This window comes from Pleurodeles waltl, chromosome 9 (assembly GCF_031143425.1).
Source record: "Pleurodeles waltl isolate 20211129_DDA chromosome 9, aPleWal1.hap1.20221129, whole genome shotgun sequence".
Lineage (NCBI taxonomy): Eukaryota > Metazoa > Chordata > Amphibia > Caudata > Salamandridae > Pleurodeles > Pleurodeles waltl.
In genome coordinates, this window is record NC_090448.1 from 866762446 (window position 1) to 866783416 (window position 20971).

Here is a 20971-nt window from a genome sequence, read left to right on the forward strand (position 1 = left end):
ATCCTACTTGTACACATCCCACACATATACAGAAGCAATTCAGGATGACTAGCGTTCCTTACTTCCCAACTTCCCAACTTCGCATCAGAGCCTCCTCTTCTCGTTTTTAGTTCCACAAGAATCTGAAGACCAGGCTTCCCAATTACCCAACCTACCATAGGGAGGGCTAGGTACACATATCTGCTCAGGGCCATTGTGCCCTCACGGGTGATGGTGAGCTTTACATATATGCAAAATACATTTCTGGAGGAAAAACACTCAGAAACATTGCATCAATATTCGACAGGCTATCTATTTTGATCATGTGTCAGTTTGAGAAAGCAAGTCCTCTACTCTTCTACTGGATTTTCAGTTTTTTTTTTTTTTTTTAGTCATACGTACCTGAACTTCTGATGAAGCAGGGCCACCTTTTGAGTAGCTTCTTCCAGGACATTTTCATCTTGTAGCCATCCCTAAAGAGGATAGACAATTTTATATGAGAAATCAATATAGAGCTTTTCAACAACGTTGTTCTATGTAGACTAATGCATAAAGTACATCTGTAGAGCTTGATAATTTAAAAAGGCATGCCATACCACAGGGCAGCCATGTAGTATTTGAGATAACATGCACACAAAGTATGCTAAGAGGTCTACTTCTCCGTATAGAGTGGATGCAAGTGAATGTAGGGAGCCATATCAGTCTTAGCTGCTATTTCTGAAAGCCCTACGGTCTAGCAAGAAATCTTCAGAACTCCTCAAGTAGTTTTTGGAATAGATAGGCCTTTTGAGGAGGAAAAGAGTCTGTAAGGGGGGCCAATCATCCTTTAAAAAAAAAAATATATATACCTTTAGGTGAGTGCATTTCTGCTCGTATTTACCAACTCGTATTTCTGTTGCAGTGCCTCTAGCTATCTGAGGCAATGGTTTATTTTCAAGCATATGGGAGGGAGAGCTAAAAAAAATATTTTAATGCAAACCAAAGTAATGAAAATCCTTACCACAGGAAACAGGGCAAACCGTTGCAGGAAGTCCTGCGATTCATACTGATCAAAGTCACCAAACTCAGCTGGGGAAGATAAATGAATACATTACTAACATGGCTTATATTAACTATATTTCTTCTGGTTTCAAAAACAGATATAGCTAGTTTAAACAAACTAGCTTGACTGGGATCAAGCACAACAAACAATGGATTTCTATAACCACTGTCAGATTTTCATAATTATAAACTGAGTTATATGAAGGGTTACTGGTGCTACTGCCACTTCTTTCATAAATCCGATATCATGTGTGCTGGATTTGGTCCTCTATGCAGGGTCATCCCCAAACATTTTGCCTTCACCCTCAGGTTGCCTGACCCGTTTTTGCTGGCTTTTAGGGCTCTGTGCACCTAACCACTGCTTAAGCACTTGTGCACTCTCCTTTAAACATGGTGAAATTGGAGTACTCTAAACTGGAACATTTAATTTACTTGTAAGTACCTAGTAAAGTGGTACGATATGGACCCAAGGGCCAGTAAATTAAAGGCTACCAGTGGGAATACAGCACTGACTGTACCACCCACTTAAGTCGCCCTTTTAAACATGCCTCAGGCTTACCATTGAAGGCTGTGGGTGCAGTTTTAAACTGCCATTGCGACCTAATAAACCTTTCTTCTTACTACACAAGTCATTCCTACAGTACACCCTAAACAGCCCATAGGGCAGGGTGGAATTTATTTATAAAACTGGACAAGTATTTTTAAGTTTTACCTGTCCGGGTAGTGAACACAAAATAGTTACATATCTGCAGTCCTAGTTCTGCTTCGTAGGTATATTCATCGAAGTCATAAATGCTGAATAATTCCCCCACAGACTGTGCAGACCCCGGAACACCTACTTTTGTATTTAAACTTTAGGAAAGTGAAATTAAAGAATGTTCATCACTGAAAATAATTTTTCTTAAAGTCTCAGAGTAGTCCGTCAGCGATGCATTTTCCTTCTAAACACTGCAGAAGCATTATTGAAAAATATAACCTAGCCTTTAAATGTGCAACCCTCTGTCATGGAAAAAGGCTGCCTGTATAGAAAACAGCATGAGGAGAAAATGCAGGTTGATAGACTAACACTAACACTAATCGGAGTTAAAAGAAAATAGGTTTGTACCTTTAAGAACCTCACAAGCACCCTATTCCACAATGCACTCCAGTGGCAGTTAGTCTGTGAAAGTCGGATCTTTTTTATGTGAAGCACACAATACATAAGCTTTGAAAGCGGGAAGCAGGGAGGGTCGTTTATGACTTCAATGAAGATACTTACGATACAGAACTAGGACTACAGGTATGTAACTTTTCCTTCTGCATTGTAGGATCTTCATTGACAGCCTTAAATGTTGAACACAGTAGCAAGCTGAAAGAAAGATCCCCATAGATCAGCTATGTGTGTGCGGTAAATTTCTTATGCTCTTAAGCTGTAATAGTTGCACTACACTGAACACACAAATCAAGCCAAAAGCTTGGAAATATTTAAAAAGATTCTTCAATGTTTCTCGCCGAACAGCTTTGGCTTAAGTGTATCTTTCCAGACAATACTGTCATGTAAAAGTGTGTATAGATCTCCAAGTAGCCTTACAGATATCTAAGATTGGAATCTGTATGACGTAAGCTGTGGTTGCTGCCTTCCCTATTGTAGCGTGAGCTTAAAGTTTGCCTGATAAAGGTTTATTAGCAATTTGGTAGCGCAAAGAAATGCATGAAACTATCCATCTTGCTACAGATCATTTTGAAGCAGCCAAGTCTTGTCTTAAAGGAGCCTTCATTTACAAAAAGATGGTTCAACTTTCCTATCCTTTTTGACTTTTGTAAATAGAAATGCAGCACTCTTAACAACTAGAGAATGCAGAGTTCTCTACATTATTACAGTAGAGTTAGGAAAAACGTAGGGAGTGTGATAGACTGGTTAATATGATAATCTGAGACCAGTTTAGGAAAACATGAAGGGTGTGTACGCAGAACTACTCTATTTTGATGGAACATTGTGAATGGTACTGAAAATGACAAAGCCTGTAACTCACCAACTCTACGTGCAGAGAAAAAGGCTATTAAAAAGGCAATTTTCCATGACAAGTGTTGTAAAGCTGATTTAAGAATAGTTTCAAATGGTGGGCCCATCAGCTTTGATAGTACCAAGTCAAGTTCAATTCCCAATGAGGAGAAGGTCTGTTAACTGGACGAAAAAAGTCCTTGCAAACAAATCCCTGACCGAAAGATGGTTGAGTTGGAGACCTTCTGTATCCAGTAATTGCTGCTAAGTAGACCTTAATTGAAACAAAACTGCGTACCTGGCATGGCCAAGAGACATGATATTCTCCTGTACTTTAAAAGGATCATGGTCACCACATGCAAAAAAAGTTTCCACTTGAGGAATGAAACGATCGTGCTGACAGTCGCTTTGATTCTTTAAGAATGCCCATACAATGTTCAGGAAGATTTAGATATCCATATTGAGTGATTTCAGGAACCATGCTGCCAAATTCAAGAATTGGATCAGTGAATTCAAAGTTTGGCCCTGAAGCCTGGATAGGCGAGTGGAAGGCACCTGTGACGTGCTACAGATAACTGGAGATCTGTTTACCACCACTGTCTCGGCCTATCCGGTGCAATTAGAATCATTCTGATGTTCAATTTCCGTAATTTATGGAGTACTAGTATTTTCAGTGGTATCAGTGGAAAAGCATACACAAATGGAGTCGACCAGTACTGGCACTCTGGACGCTAAATCTCAGCCTTTTTTGTTCTATGCCATGGCGAATAAATCTAACTTTGTCTACCCCACTTCCTTGAAGATGTTGTTTACTACATCGTCGTTGAGAACCCACTCATGGTTTTCTTCCTGAAACAGTCTGACGAAGTCTGCTTCTACATTTTGGATTCGCAGAATATGGAAGGTTGTAATTGATAATCCTCTTGCTAGTGCCCAATGCCACATTGTCTGATCTTGGACTGTTAATTGCCTTGATTTTGTTCCACCTTGTTTGTTGATATAGTACATTGTAGTGGTATTGTCCATTTGAATAATTAGATCTTTGGAAGTGCGAGACAGAAGAAAAGCCTTGAGAGCTAGGTATACAGGTTTTAGCTCTGGCAAATGTATGTAATAAGACTTCTCGTTTTGAGACCAATGCCCTTGAACCGTAAGGGCCCCACCTTGACAGTGAGGTGTCGGTGATGATAGTCTGTGATGGTGTTTCCTTCTGAAAGGGTACACCTGCTAGCAGATTTAGAGATTTGGTCCACAAGGTGAGAGATTGACATGCACTTTCTGTTAAATAGATTTGATCTTCCCAGCGACCAGTTCTTTGCGACCACTGATCCTTTAGGAAAATGTGTATAGGTCTCATGAACAGTCATGCATTTGGGACTACGAATATGCAGGATGCCATGGATAGGGCTTGAGAAGGGATACTATCTGACGGACAGTTGGTATGACTAGCTCCATTAACTACGCACATTTTATCTGGATTGTTGATGCACTCTCCTCTGAAGGAAACATTTTTGCCTTTTGTATATCTATTGTGCCCCTAGAAACGCAAGGCACTAGTGTGGAGATTGACTTCTCAACACTGATCTGTAAGCCCAGCTTCGATTACAGGGTTGTTGCAGTTGTGAAGTCTTTCACTGTTTTGACGAGCGGCTCTGCTCTTATTAGCCAGTCACCTAGGTATGGATTCAGAAAAATGCTTTTCTTTTTTACATGTGCTGCTATCACTTCCATGCATTTGGAGAAGGTTCAGGGGCTGACGTAAGGCAGAAAGGAAGCACAGCATATCAGTAATGATCTGTTCCCAGTAGGAATCTTAGAAATTCTCTGTGATAATGAGCTATTGGAATATGGAAATATGCATCTTGTAAGTCTACTGCACAGAGCCAGTCATGTTTTCTTATGTGTGGGTTATTTGATGGAGGGATAGCATCCTGAATTTTTCCTTTTTTGGATATATTTGTTAAGGAGTCTAAGATACAGAATAGGCAGAAACTGATTGGAATGACTTTTCTTTGGACTAAAAAGTACCTTGAGTGGATACCTTTGTTTACCTGATCTGAGGGAACCTTCTCTAATGCTCTTTTCTGTAGTAGAGCAGTCATCTTGTGTTGAAAGTTGTCTAGATGAGCCACTGTAAGAGGTAGTGGACAAACCCTTTTTGTAGGATATTGATCACCCATCTGCCCGAGGTTATGGTTTTCCACTATTCCAAAGAAGAATTTCACATCTCCACCACAGTAGTGGGAAACTGTGAAGACGGTGTCTGATTCTCATGGTTTGTTATGTGATCAGTTTTTGCCCTTAGATTGTGAAGGCTTAGGTGGGGGTGGACCTCCGTTTTGGAAAGCAACTGATATGGCCTTTAAGTCTGGCGCTATTGTTGTACAATTTGATAAGGCCACCTAGGGGTTTGAGCCCTACGGTAATAAAACTACCTGTCCCTAGATCTGTATTGCGGTTTGAAGGCTTTTTTGGTTCTTTAAGGACTACAGCCTTTAATGTTTCTGCCTCATGGTTCATTCATCTGTTCCTCAGTATGTTGGCCAAATAAAGAGGAACCTGTGAACAGCAGATTAGCGATCTTCAACTGCGCATCAGGCTTTAGTGAACATAGTCTCAGTCAGGATGTTCATTACAAGGAAAAGCCATGGCAGAATGATGTGGCCAAGAGCTAGACAAAGTCCACTGCTGCACTAATCGACTGCCTAGAAATGGTGAATGATGGTTCCTTAATTTTCAACCAGTCTTTTTGTCTTTGAGTTGGTAAATCAGACATAAATGCCTTCATATCACCCCCAGATTTCTCTGTGATATCGGCCTAACTTGGCAGCAGCATTGGCATTCCTTAAATGAGTGGAGGCTGTTCCACAGACCTTTTTAACCAATGGCACCCATTTGCTTGCTCTCCCTATCTGGTGGGGCTGTGGATTCCAAAGCAGAAGCATGACTTCACTACACTGCCACTGTAGTCATTGAATCCGGTTTCAGATCAATCCTTAGAAAATCCAGATCCTGTTGCAGAGGACTTTTTCAGGAGCCTTGGTTTAGCAGACTTCACTGTGGCTGGAGTAAGAAACTTCTCCTCTACTATGCTCAGAAGACCAGAAAGAATACGTTTTGGCTTTGATCTTGATTGTAGAGTTTCCAAGACCATTGATACTGTTGGTTGAGGTGTATCCACAGTAATATTTACTTTACAAGCAACCCTTACTAATGCAGCTTGAAAAGTGAAAATATTGTCCACCAGTGACATCCTATCCGGAGACTGAGGTGGAGAAGTTTGATTATAGGACAAATGCACTGAGATGGAATAAGGTGATCTTGACCTTGATCTAGAGTATGAGGGGGTATTGGATCCTCTGCCACGAAGAGTCCTTGGTGGCAGAGTTCTAATCGGGATGGAGCTTTCCATTTTCTAATAGGTGACATGGAAAACCTTTCTACCGGACATATATTGTAAGGGCATAAAGGACTCTGTAAAGGATTGTCCACAGGCATTACGGGCCTTACAGGATGGCGCATATTATTAAAATGAACCAACAGAGGCTATGACTGCTGAGAGATAGATTAATATGTAGAAGGACACCTGGACCATTCTATAGAAGAGGACAGACTGATTTGAGGTACCTTCAGCATTGAGAGAGCTGTGATCGACGTTTGCATAACTTCTTGGCTGGAACTGGAGTCTAAGATGGGGAAAGATATCTTTTTGGCTTCAAATGAGTCTTCATCTTCAACACAGAAATCGAGTGACACAATTTCGACGCCAACCGGTGGGACCCAGATGTTGAACGGGGATTTATTTTACCGCTGACCAAAAGCGAAATGGCGGTAAAGGTGGCACCATCATAGTCTTCAGTGTCGACAGCGGTGATGACAATCTCACCGCCAACCTGAACTCAGAGTGGTGATGATGGCGTGTTGATGTTGACCCTTTTTTGAATGGCGAACAAGATGGGACTGAACCTTTCGACTGCAATGTACTTGGCATCAGTGAGCGGCATCGATGAGAATGGCTTTGTCATCGTGAAGGAGAATTTCGGTCTTTAGATATTCCTCTTTAGATCTCCCTGATGTCTGGCACTTCTCTACAGAATGGTGAGAGGATGATCTTTACATTCTTTTTTTTTCTTTCTTTCCTCTTCTGCTTTCATGTTTTGCATCAAAGCACTCAGTCTGATGCCCACTTGATCCTTAAGCACCCTCTGAAATTCTTTGACAAATGTCAAATCTTATTGTAGGGTGTGAAGGTGAACGACACACCACAGAGACTTTGTGAGCATCAGATCTCACCTCCTTTCTTCCACACAATGGGCATTTGGTAAAAAGAGTAGATATTCTGACTAAAAAAATCCTGTCAGAAATAGCAAAAAATGAATTTAATGGACAAAAGAGATGTCAAATTGTGGAGTACTATATATATATATATTTCTTTTTTTTACAAGCGCTGAATATCAAGAGCAACGCATTTCACCACTGGACCTAACATCGCAGCTCCCTGTCGAAAGTTCCTCAACAAAGGCCCGTTCAGGTTGACGCATGGACTTCACATCTCGATGCCCAGGCCACAAGGTAATTTCCAGCGGACTGAACTCAGTCCTGTATCTGGTTCACGGTCCATTGGCCTGAGCTTATGACTGGACCTAGTTTACCAAGACCAAATCACCATGGGTGGCACTTTTTGCTTCTTAAAGCTAGATTTCTGCAAGATCTTTAAAACTGCATACTTGGAGTTCTACTAATTGGATTTGCGTCAATATGATTGTAGGCATGTATTCGTCAGCACATTGTAGAAGCCATTTTTTTTTTACTTTTAGTTTACCATTGCAAGATGGTGGACACGCATCTTCGTGCAGTAAATTAAAAAATATGAAGTCCACAAAAGAGCTTTACTGGGAAAGAAGCAGCCCAGTAGCAAATTGCACCTGATGGTTCTGTTTATAAAAAGGAAACAAATATACAAATTAAAAAAACAATTGTCGAGGGGTGGGGGAGTAATGGAAAAGCGGATGGTGGGTGAAGCAACTCAGCCTCACCAAAGAGTGGGTATCGGGGTCACCAGAGAGGGTCAGGGGAGCAAAAGATAAATTTACAGGAGTTGGGGGGCAACAGAGAGCATGGAGTGGTAAAGATCAAGGGATGGGAGTGTGTATGGCGGGAAGCAAGAGAACACATGCACTCCCATGGAGTGATGAAAGAAAAACAAAAAAGTAGGTTCCCTTAATGTAAGCTGTGGAATAACACAATATATTCATTCTGAAACAATGGAAACAAGTATGCTCCATGGGACAGACAAGCACAAGAAGTGTCAGGAAAGGCATCAAATAAGTAGCAAGCAAATGAGATGGAAAGTAAGCCAAACAATCATGAGCAACAGACTAACCCAAAGCCCATTCTAAGTACTAATGTACACCATATTAGTTTAAACAAACAGTTGCAAATGTCTGTAGGCAAGACCCAAAAAGGTGAAATTTGCACATTTTCATTGAGGTGAGTAAAGGTATTTCTTGTATCTCCTGGACCTGACATATAGAATCTCGCAGGAAATTGTCAAAGGACAAGATTATTTCAGTCAAGGTTCTTTGTAGCATAATTACATAAAAACTGCTTCTGCAGATACATACAAATCAGCAGGTGCACATGTTGAAATTCAGCTCTTCTACCTGCAGGAGTTTCACTCAGCAAGATGTGGTGTAGTCTTTATGTAGTATAAACCTAGCTAGGAAGCAACAGACAACATTACAAGTAATAGGCAATGATGCTGGATCACAAATATGGGGATGGATGGAGTATACACTAGGGCACTCATTATGAGTTTGGCGGTCTTACGACCGCCACACTTGCGGTCTGGACCGCCACAGATGCGGCGATCTGACCGCCACATAACAAACCTAGCCGTCCGACCGCCAAGATCTTGGATCCCGGTTGTCTGGCAGTGGCGGAGATCCTAATCAGTCAGGGAAGCTCTGCAAGCAGCACTGCCCTGCGACTTACGACCTTCTTCTCCCGCCAGCGTTTTAATCGCAGTAACACCGCCATATAAAGGCTGGCGGGGAACAGGTGCAGGAGGTCACGGGGGGGCTCCTGCACTGCCCATGCCCTTGGCATGGGCAGTGCAGGCAATTAAGTGATCTGCCCAAGCTCATAGGGTGCTGATCCAAGGCTGAGACTCATAAATGGCTCCCCACATCTAACATCGGCAGCCCAGCCTATTAGGCCACATCTACTTTTTCCGTTCCACCTGACTATATACAAATCAGATGGGAAAGATGCCAACTGATCCTAACATGACAGGGTTTTCACAGGCCAATGGCAAACGCCGTTGGTTTGGCACTATCCTCACCACTGGCTTGTGATTGGCAGAGATTGAAGAGAAATTGGAGGAGAGAGGCCCCCCCACCAAACTATAAATAAAGGTCAACGAAAGCTAGAAAGGTCACCCAGAATAACAAAATAGTGTCTACTTTAAACCAGTGATTAGAATTTTAAGTGAGTGTAAACAATCATAATAGCAAACAATCACTGAAGGATTGATTTAGACCGTTAAAGCTTTTTAAAATAAACTTGTGTTCTTAAGTCAATGAAGGGACAGGCTTTACTCTATGCACATAGAAGTGTGGGGAGTATGCTGCATTAACTATCCCTTGCACTTTGTTCTGAATATGAACTATCATCAGAACAATTCCAAATAATACAGCAACAGGAGACTTTGGCATAGCAGCCAGGTTTTCCAAAACTTTCGGGACGTTTTTGGCTCCTATATACGTAAGGCCCAGAGTAACTTCAGAGTATTCCATAAAAAGGCAAATATATGATTTTGTGCTCCCTGCTCAACTCAACCTTCCTTTCAGTATCACTGGTATAAAATGAACAACACAAATGTATTTCAGAATATTCTATCACTAAACACAAACATTTGGTCGTAACATTTCCATTCATATTATTGGCCATTCTCTAAATCTTCTTCGTACAAAATTAATATCCCAAAGGTTTCCGGCTTACACACTACAGGGCTTAATAAACAAACTTTTCCATTATCTTCTAGATAGGATAAACACATCACTGGTGCTGTGCATGGTACAGCAGATTATCACTGCACTGTGGGGGAAGGAGCACCCATTTGACCTTAGGGAATGGTTATACAGACCATGATGCATACTAAGAATGGAGAAAATCACTGTCACCTGAGCAAAGGGAAGACAATTTCAGTGAGCTGCGACCATATTTTATTAATCACATGGCCTCAGAATTCTGAGAACTCACATGCCCAAGGTGTCTTAGGACTCTCACCATAGAGATGAGACTGATGGCTTTGGGTGGCAGCATTACCGCATGTGGGGGGACTGAGTCAAACCCACACCATTTCGCAGCTGTCGGACCAACCCTTTCGGCTAGCTAGCAGCACCTCACCCAAACCTAGAAAGTAAAGGTGATTTGGCAGCCTGCCAACACACTCCGACTCCTCCGGAAAGGCATGGTAGAACTGATCTTACTCCTCTCTCTCATTTGCACATGATCTCATACATGCAAGAGAGACCAAGAAATGCAGGACAGGTTTTGTTTTCTAAGAACTTGCTTGACTTAATAACACAACTTTTCTGTGTAAGGTACACTACGTACTCTTGGACAGGCAATACTTGGTAGATCATATACAGCCTTGAGCAGAGCACAAGGTGAGAACGCCATGCAGAAGAAACTAATAACAATCCTGCGTGAAAAGCAACTGATAAAAAATAATATAACATCTGCGCTGAAATGAAGCCCTGCTAAAATAATAAAAGGAATAAATGGAAATGAACTAGGTTGAAGGGCACAGGCTGCAGGACAGAAGCTAAAAGTGTGCCCAAGCAACAAGCTAAAATGGACCCATGACAAAGGTACTGCACGTACACCTGGCAATTGAGCACACCTGGATTAAATACAGCACTGCCCTGAGAATGGCGCCATATGCTTGAAATTAAGATTGGAGGCCACAGCTATATGCAGGCACTTGAGAGAAACCAACAGAAATGTCAGCGTTCCCACGCAATACCAAGTTACGGAAATTGCTGTTGCCTCTCCCACCCTTGGATGTATGCAAGTGATGGATTATGTTGAACCTTAAAATGGGGATGGGGGTGGGGGCTTCATTTCACAAACTTCTGTCTTCCTGGGAGCAGGGGGAACTTCATTCCACCAATAGCAACCCTGCACCCGCAGATTCCTAGCTTCTATCATTCCTTAGTTTTAACTTTTGGACTTCTAACAGATGAAAATCTCATTGTGATAGGCCTGTTAATCTAAGTAATGACTTGCTGATGTATAAGAAATCTATCAGACAGTCTTCCCCTTTCCACTGGATCTCGCACTTGCTTTTAGCTAAGGCTTTGTCATCCGTGTTAATCCTCAAGTAGAGATATTAAAACGCTTTTTAGATTTGGCTTCACCTATTTCTATAGATAGGCTCTTTCTGCTCACCCTATATTGCCTTCCTTAGCGTCGAGGCCATTAAAAAGGATGGTTTGTAGTGCATAAAAAAAAAAAAACTAAAATAAATTACTGCATCAATGGCACTATTACGCAAGATTTCAACCTCCTTTGCCTCTGGACGAAGCCATCACAAGACACAGTCTTTTAAAACTAGTAAAAAAAGCTGAAAAGCAGTGAATGACAGGGAGCCAATGAAGCCTCTGAAGCCTGTGAAGAATACTAAAATCTTTCAAAAGTGTTCCTAAGCGGAAAGCTCGACCCCTGTCTGAGTCATAGTGTTTGTTTTTTCTGAAGATACCCCATCACCTTCTAGGAGGCACCATGAAGCGCATTAACCAAACAGGGCCCTATTATGTATCTAGCTAGTTTGGTTGCTTTTAGACAAAAAGTCTGCATTTTTGTTAATTGGGGTGAACATAACTACACAAGGTTATCATGGCTTGAACATGGTATTCGATAGCAGCCCTTGATGGAAAACAACCCCAAAATATTTACCATTTATAGTTAATAATAATTTAAAGTTCATAAGTATTCATAATAGGCCTGCACCTCATAACCCCCAAAAAAGCAGGACATGGGTGTGGAGTCACCCAAGGCTTATGAGTCCGTGTTCTTGTGTGTCCCTGCTGAAAATCTGTTCATCTGCTTAGAATGTCAATGCCATGGTGTTGTGACACATCTGAGACCTGCAATTACTGGATGTTCATGGGGCAGAGCAGGTACCACTAATAAATAAAAAGAAAAGTTAACCCTAATGTTTACACCTTACATGTTTCTCCCCCCCCCCCACCAAAGGACCCTCATCCACATATTCTGTCCTCCACGGTGTGCATTATCACTGTGGGGTGATGCCATGGGTAGTATATCACAGGTTCCTATCCACCTGTGTGTCCCGTTCTCCAGGTGAATGTTTTCTTCTACCCAGAGGATGGTTGTCTCAGTGAGAACAGTAGTGAGAAGTGAATTGAAATTACATCATATAGTTAAAAAACGTTTGTTAACACCAATAAAAACAAGCTTTTGCATTGGAATGGGTCTCACATTTGCACAAGTTAGAGCTATTAGTGTTGTAAATTCCTAACTGGACTTTTCTTGCCAAAATAATTGAAAATGAAAAAGTAAAAAAGTTGACAGAAGCAAGTCAATTCAAAGCGCAACGGCCACCATTAGCGTGGCTCCCTGCGTGAATGTCTATAATGGATCGCGGCTGGGATGACAGGCAAACCGGAGGAGGGGCCGTCATATGCTGTAACAGGAAGAGGCATGACGTAGTGTGATGGCCAACAAAAACGTTAACTTAGTCTAATCGCCTGGGAGGGAACTCAGCACACAAAGGAGGGACATTTCACAAAATGCACCAAAAAAAAAAAAAAAAATGAAGAATTTAAGACAAGCACAACAAGAATGAATAGCAAGAGTGGGCGTGGTTAAAAGCCCACAGAGAGATTACAACAGGCCAGAGCGCTTGCGCACTGACAGGGATCATGTTAAAAAACAAAGTAATGTTGTGTGCAGGTAATAAATCCTACGCATATAATAATTCGGTCAAAATGTTTCAGCCTTATATGGCCACCATGGGCCGGGGCCTTTGTCAGGACCTAATAGGCATGAATTACATGCGATTCTCAAGTAATCACAATAAGTATAATAACTCAAAGCCCATCGTCTCAGCTGTATGAAGTCTTAGGGTGCAACAACACTGTAGGCACTAATTGGAGACCTTAATGGGTGTGCAGGTATCTTCATTTTGCAAGCTTTTGCTAAGGATAGAGAGCTCGGTTGGTGAGGATGCCAGTCACACTCCTTGAACTGAAGCATAGCAAAGAGGTGGGGTTATCTTGGAGACAATATGGGAAAAGGTGCCTAAAGCTATAACAGAGCTGTCGTTAGAACCCATGAATGCTTATGGCGTTGAAGGCAGACAGATGAATGTGCCTGAAAAGAGCCAATTTCGAGAGCAAGAGTGACAATCTCACAAAAGAACATTGAGGACCCGCTTCTACCTAAACAAAGCAGAAGTCTCATGTGATCTATGCAGATACTGATGCTACTTGCTCATAGATAAAGAAATGAATTGAAACCATGATCTTACCTCAAATGTAGTACACAAGTTTAGAGGGAAAGTTATCCTTGGCACACGCAGCTGATGCAATTAGTGTGGCTTGCCATTGTTTACCAAGAACATATGTTGGGCAAAAAGAAAAAGGAGACCTTCTCCATTGCACCAAGCTCTGCTGATAGAGTAAGGGTTCCTAAGGTGGGGATGAAGACTGCCTGTACTGTGCACAACTGAAGAGAAAAGAGCAAACCTATGTGCTCTACAAGAATCTGGACTAAAGATCCAGCATGACAGATACAGCCAAATGCTCAAGAGAGGAGAAAGTGGAGAGTTCATTGTCTCAAGAGGTGTAAGCTGAACCTGCAGCAGCAACACACTTTATGGCAATCCAGGAGCTTAACTGACTAGGAAGACAGAATTTAAAGAATGTGCAATTGGTACCTTGGTGAACTACATGCACTGATGCAATGCTTGACAATGAGCAGCTTGAAATTCTGGGATTACCAGTAACCATAGATGTGAATTCATAGGTCCTGACACTGAAGAAGGTTTGAGAGCCCTGATGGGGTGCCTTGTGGTTGACACACAATGGAAAGTTTGATAAAACAAAAGAGGATGACACTGGGGACAGTCAGCACAGTAATGAGTGTCCTCTATTCTCAAGAAGAGCTATGAGCCCTAAAATGAGAGTGAAAGCGGGGAGGGCAGCAGAAATGCATGACAACCAATACAGGCTTCAAATGTGTGTCCTGTCTCATTGGTCAGGATAAAAAAAAAAAAAAAAAAGAAGTAGTTAATGAAGATCAGAACAGAACTGATGACTGAAAGATAATGAAAAAAAAATCCTATTCAACTGAAAGTGTCCTATGAAGGAAATATATTTATTGTTCCCGAATGCAGTGCTAATAGTCCATCTGTATAGGGTCTGGAAGGCGGGGATGGATGGAAATAGAGAATATGGGCGGCCTGTGACTTCGGCCTCACTTTGGGGGTGGACTAGAACTGTTCCTTAGTAGTTGATGTGGTTTCATCCCTGGGGAGAAGGGGTTGGAGATTGTTGGGTTAATGGGTATGTAGCTTTCTCTTCTGAACTATTACTATTATTCACTCCATTCCCTCTATGAATCATAAATTAACTACCAAGTGTGATCATTATTGTATACTTGCACAGGATTGTATTAAAATGGAATACAAAGGTCTACTACCACATGCATAACTTCAGAAGGAGTATAGCCAGCAACTTTGCAGCACTGTGGTCGCTGGTTGAGTGGCAAATTGCAGCTCAAGTCTTCAACAACCTCCTCCTATTATAAGAACTAGTACAGGTGAGTAATTGCCTCTATGGGGACCAAACAAACTTTGTTCAGTCCAGGCAAAGCTCCAGACAGTGTCTGACATGTATTGTATTCTGGGTTGACTCCACATCTGAAAATGTTTTTGGATAAAAGAAACAAAGAACAGCTTCCTAGGCATTATGGAACTCAGACAGAGAATCTGTTAGTAAACTTATCTATGAAATTGGTGTTTGGTACAGAACAAAAAGAGGAGCCTGCAAGTGGGTAATTCTAAAAGCAGAGACTATCATCCTTATAGCAAGGTTTGACATGGAGGTCTCTAGAGTCTAGACTCTCTACTGCCAGCTTGGATATACGTTACTCCAAAAGTCCCAAAACCGCAACACACTAGAAGTTCTCTAAATGGATTTTATCCCTCGGGCACCAAAGCGCAAACCAGTGTCCTTGAATGCAAAAAGGGCCAACATCAGATGAAGTCCATACACTCCTTCAGGTAAAAGGAAGACCATTTATAGAAGTCCTTTCAGCCCAGTCCAAAGCACAGGTAAACCTAGAAAAGATTCAGGAAGATCTAATAAAGGGAGCTACTCTACCACCTGAGCAGAGGATGCCCTGATTCAGTCAATCATAACTAGGGTAAATGGTCTAACCGTCACAAAGAATGCAGACAGGTAGCTACTACCCCTATGATGTCAGTAAAGACGATGAGGTCAACTAAAAAGGTGAGCATTTTAAGTTGATCATCTTCAGGGAAAAAGGTAACTCAAAGTTTATCACCAAAGTTATAGGAGATGACATGATAAAAGGGAAGTCAACAGGCTTGCCCAAGCGAGGGCTTTGGAAAGCTATATCAAATCCGTGCAGCTTTAAGAAGACAGGTGATCTGAAAATGAATAAGAGACTGGAGCTTTGCACGTTTCAGAGAGAAGCTGCAGGATGGCTTTAGCTGGTGGTGGGCAAGTACCTCGCTTTAAACGTTTTTACCATTGCAGTATAAGCATGTGCTAATGCATGCTCCATGCAGCTCTGGAGATTCCATTAATCTAGCAGAAGAGGTCTCGATGTAATAATACTTGCTCGTCAACTGATTTTCTTATCATTCTACTTTGTAGTAATAGGATTAAAGTATAGTTTTCACAGTATTTCGTCCTTCATAGGTGGCTATTAAATCACACAAATCAACTTTCCCAGAAATAAACCTTTACAAGGGAAATGACATATATGGTTTTCTTCCATGCAGAAACCTGCATACCTTTGGTATTATAAAAATGCTCTCAAACCCCCAAAGACCTCAGATTAAGAGATCCTTGCAGTAGCAGGATCAGAAGCTCTTCAGAGGTTTCTACTCTTCACAAGGATGCGGAAGGACACGCAGTGGTAGAGGTCAATACCATGAAGCCAGCAACGCACCAGGAGATGTCTCTGGTAAGCTATATCCAGTCTTTCCTTATGAGAGGTATGGGGAGACTTCAATGATTCATTCAAAAGTGAGTATCCATCACAGTGGACGCGTGGGTTTTCTAAACTGTTCAAGGTTTTCATATACACCTATATGGGACGCCAGCCCAACAGGAGTATCCACGTCCGATGGGGTTTTCAAGGGAAGAATCATGGGTGGTGGATTTCGATGTGACAGAGCTCCTGAGGAAAGGTGCATTAGCCCCCTCGATGTTCCACCCGAGAGGTTTTGAGAGCAATATCTTTCTGGTCGAGAAGCAAGAGAAAGATTTACGTCCTATCATCAAACTCAAGTCTTTCAACAGGTGGGTGGTGGACTGTGACTTCAAAATGGAGGGTATTTATCTCCTCAGGGACTTCCTTTTACCCTAAGACTAGTTGGTGAGACTAGAACTGAAGGATACCTACTAATCATGCCCATCTTCACGCCTCACAGATGGTCCCTTCAACTCGAATGGGGCGGTCAGGTTTACAAATTCACTTGCCTTCCTGTCGGACGGTTTTCCACACCTTGGTGTTTAACCAAAGTGATGAGACCCGTTATGGAATAGTTGGAGGCTCAGGGAGTGAGGCTCATCGCCTATTTAGACAATATTCTCCTGATGCACCAGGGGAGGGAGACCCTTCTCCAACATCTAGATTTGACCAAAACTCTTCTTCAGGACCTGGGCTTCCTCCTGAATGACCAAAAGTCAGAGTTCACCCCGGCCCAACAAATGCTTTTTCTGGGGTTCGAGATAGACACAGTGTAACAGTCCATGTGCCTCCCTCAAAAGAAAATGTCGCCGATTCGCAGGGAGCTGCAGAGAACACTGGAAAGAGAGAAGATTTCTTTATGCCACCTTGCAAGGATAGTGGGCCTACTGTCATCGTCCATTCAGGCGATTTTTCCCAGACCCCTGCATTATCGGGTTCTCCAACGCCTGAAGGTGAAGGTCCTCACATGAGGTCTAACATATGCTCAGGAGATCTCCCTTTGCCCGGATGCTCGCTCAGAGCTTCATTGGTGGCTCAACCACATACATGCCTTAAATGGCAGGTCCATTTTCAGGTCCACACTGGATCCCGTCCGATGCCAGACGGCACGGATGGGAAGCCCACTGTGAAGATATTACCACAGGAGGTCAGCGGTCAGAACAAGAGCTCCTGGTGGGCTCTTTTCCCATTCGTGCTCTATCCTTCTGAAGATGGACAACGTCTCTGCTGAACATTATATCAATTGTCTGGGGGGCACGCGGTCTAAGATTTTGCAGACTTGGCCCAGGATTTTTGGGCCCTCTGTCTCGAACACGATCTGTTGGTGATGGCAGAATACCTTCCCGGGAGTCTGAATCAGACAGCCGATTCAACTGGCAGTTGGACCCTGTCCTTTTTTAACAGATCATGGACCGGTGGGGACCTTGCCAGGTGGATCTGTTTGCATCCAGCCTCAACCATCAGCTACCCCGGTTTTTCGGTTGGAGGCCGGACCCTCTAATGGATGCCACCGATCCATTCCTAGAGGACTGGACACAGTTCCGGGGGTACGCTCTTCCTCCCTTCTCAGTGATAACAAGATTGTTGACTTTGGTCAGACAACAGAAAGCGGGGATGCTCCTTGTGACACAGCTCTGGAGACCGCAAGCCTGGTTTCCAGTTCTTCTAGAACTTTCTATGGCTTCTCCAATACAACTTCCCCAGACCTCTCAGTTGCTGAGGGATTCCCCACAGCAATCCTCATCCCCTGGTTCAGGAGGGCAACTTCACTCTGACTGCGTGGAGGATTACAGGGATCACTGGGACATCCCAGGCCTTTCGGCACATGCAGCATCCCTTATCAAATGAGCCTGGTCTGATTCCACGATTAAGCAATATGGTTCTTCCTGGCGTAGATGGGTACGCCGGTGTTTACGACAAAATTGGGATCTTATGGGCGCAGATATATTCCAGGTCATTAATTTCTTTTCCGTCTTGGCGAACAAAGGATTGGTGTATTGTACTATTATCGCTTGCAGATCTGCTTTTTTGGCTGGTCACGTTCCCCTTTATGATGTCCCTATAGGTGAACATCTCTTGGTGTGTAATCTTCTTAGAGGCATTCGATTATCGATCCCATCAGAACCTAGATACTCCACTCTCTGGGACGTCAATTTAGTCCTACAAACACTCCAATCTTTGCAGGACAATCAATACCTATCTCACAAGGAGCTTTCAGGTAAGCTAGCTAAGCTATTATGCTTAATATCCTGTAAATGAGTGCCAGATGTTTGTGCCTTGGATATCACAGCACATATGTTCACTCCGGAGGGAGTCTCCTTCACTATCTCGAGACAAACCAAGTCTAATACTGGAGTGGTTTACTACCCGTCTTTTCCTGATCAAGCTAAGCTGTTTGTTCCGATGCTTCAGGACATATAAGACCACGACAGAAGAGTACTGACCAGCTGGGACAGCTCAATTGTTCTTATCCCTCAAGAAACCCTTTAAAACCAGTGTCATCTTCTACCATTGCTCGTTGTGTTTGTTGGGTACTCCAAGAATCAGGAATTGACACTTCCTCCTTTGGGGCTCACTGTACTAGGGGTGCCATGGCTATGAGACGTTTTCCCTGGGAGGTAAGTTAGAAGACATTGTCAGGGCAGCTGATTGGTCTTTGAAGTCTCCCTTTAACATCATTTATTTCACTTCAATCCTCAGCATAGCCGCTCTTGTTATCAATCAGCTTTAAACTAGCATAATCCGAGCATCCGGTCCTAACATAGAATGTAAACTTTTCTAGCTATCGTGAAGGAAAGTTTCAATTCTATGAAGGACACAGAGGCGATGAGTATCCCTCCCAAACTTTTTTTCCTTTATTTGTTCTCCTTCCCAACTGTCTGGCAGGCCAGCGTGAGGATAAGTATGCTCTGATTGATATTTGTATGATATCATGGTATGCTGAATATAACTTTGTGTTCTGTTTTTTCTTTAGATGGTACAGATTATTAAATCTTTCTCTGCATTTTGTTTCCTCTGTTCGATTACTAGTGTCCATGACTTCAAGCTATGGATTTCAGAGTTGGCTTATATCTGGGGTTTTTTGTTTGTGGTGTTTCCTTTAGGTTTGGATCAAAAACAAGATTTCAGAAAGGCATCAGATTCAGGCAGCACACTCGAAGAAAGAGTAAGTGTGGTCCTGGATTGCTGTATTCATGGGACTGTATCTCTATGGTTGTTTATACTGCTCAAAAGACTCTTGGGTTTTGCAGTGTTTGATAAGTTGTTAGTTTGTTTATTAAGGCTGCTGAGTGGAAATTAAAGAAGGAGTTAAGCATAATCCTCACCTCCGTGTCCTTAATGGGATTGAAAATTACCTTCACAATAGCTAGGGAATTCTACATTTAACGATGTCCTAAAGAATGCATTTTCAACCACTTGTGCATAGGAACCATCTATGCATCTCATTGGCTTTGCTCAATAAATTGCTGGTTGCTACAATGTTCATCTGGTACACCTGTAATATGATGCTAACTGGCTGGGAACCAACTCTTCTGATAACTTAATAGTGCACTTCAGTACAGTTTCAACATGTCAGGTGATCCTTTCTGCTGACTGCTTTAAGCAAAACGTGAAATCAAATTGCACCTTAAAATAATAAAGCATGTTACACTTCCAAGCTTTCTGTTATAATTAAAGGTTTCATAAATGTTGGCCCTACTCTATCGTACCATGCATTTGATTTCAGATCTATCTGTTGACTGGTCAAGGTGGACTGAGTTAATCAGACAGCTAACAAATCAGATATGTTCGATTTGGTCTTTCGAAGTGGCTATTGTATTGGAGAAATCTGCCAGTTCTCATAATTCAGTCCTCCTTTGTACCAGACACAAAATGCACAATAAAAACAAAACCAAATCCTCCCCTTTAATTAATTTTCAACAACACGTCTTCATAGCAACAAAATCTCTTAAGCTATTTTTGTCACTTGCCTTGAACAGCTAATCCAGCCAGCTGCACCGCTTGATCCAGTGTGCATGGAATATTCCCCTCCAAGACATCTTTTTTTAACTGCAAATAATACTGGTACCTACATAAAGAAATTCAGTGTTAGAGCTCCATTTGAAGCAAGTTGCTTCTCCACAAACTGCTGTTCTATTCTTGCTGTAGCAGCATTTTCCAGGGCGCAGAGAACATGAAAAAGAAGCCAAATAGAAGTGTGCACTTCAAAAGAGGATTAGTGGAAAATATCTGAGATCCTATTGCCATTAATGAGCTTTGTTAGAGGAGCTGGAGCTCATAGGTGGAGGGAGCACACTACACCAATGATAGCTGGTTGCTGATAGAACAGAATCGCCCTCTCCTCATGAAACGTGCATCTTTAGTAAATCCAGTTAGTAAAAGATGCATGAAACAACTGAAAAGAACTATGTTATTGTATTTCGGTTTTAACGACTGAGCAAATTAAAGTATGTAGGAAATCTGCCTTTTCTGCGTAATCATCACTTTTGCTGAATCCTATATTTTTGCTGGTTATAGAACTCAGAAAAACATTACTCCTGCTAACCAGTAGAAATGTTCCAGTGCTCCCGCTTTAAACAAAGACAAATAGGCATATTCCTAATTAGTATATTGCACTTACCTATATGTCCCGTGCATATGGTACAAGATGTACCCAATGCCAATAGTGGATTTCGGTACCTATTGTGCCATCCACTACAGTGACCGTGTAAA

The 20971-nt window shown here is 42.2% G+C and overlaps 1 protein-coding gene across 2 annotated transcripts in view; it reads right to left on the minus strand.

The window, feature by feature from the left end:
- PTPN21 (protein tyrosine phosphatase non-receptor type 21) overlaps positions 1-20971 on the minus strand; it is a 351990-nt gene that overhangs the window by 267562 nt on the left and 63457 nt on the right. For both annotated transcript variants that reach the window (XM_069208139.1, XM_069208138.1), the window contains exons 4-6: positions 20230-20327; positions 980-1047; positions 382-452 (exon numbers count right to left, since the gene is read on the minus strand). In XM_069208139.1, coding sequence (XP_069064240.1) covers positions 382-452; positions 980-1047; positions 20230-20327 — 237 coding nt within the window. The remainder of the gene's footprint in view (positions 1-381; positions 453-979; positions 1048-20229; positions 20328-20971) is intronic.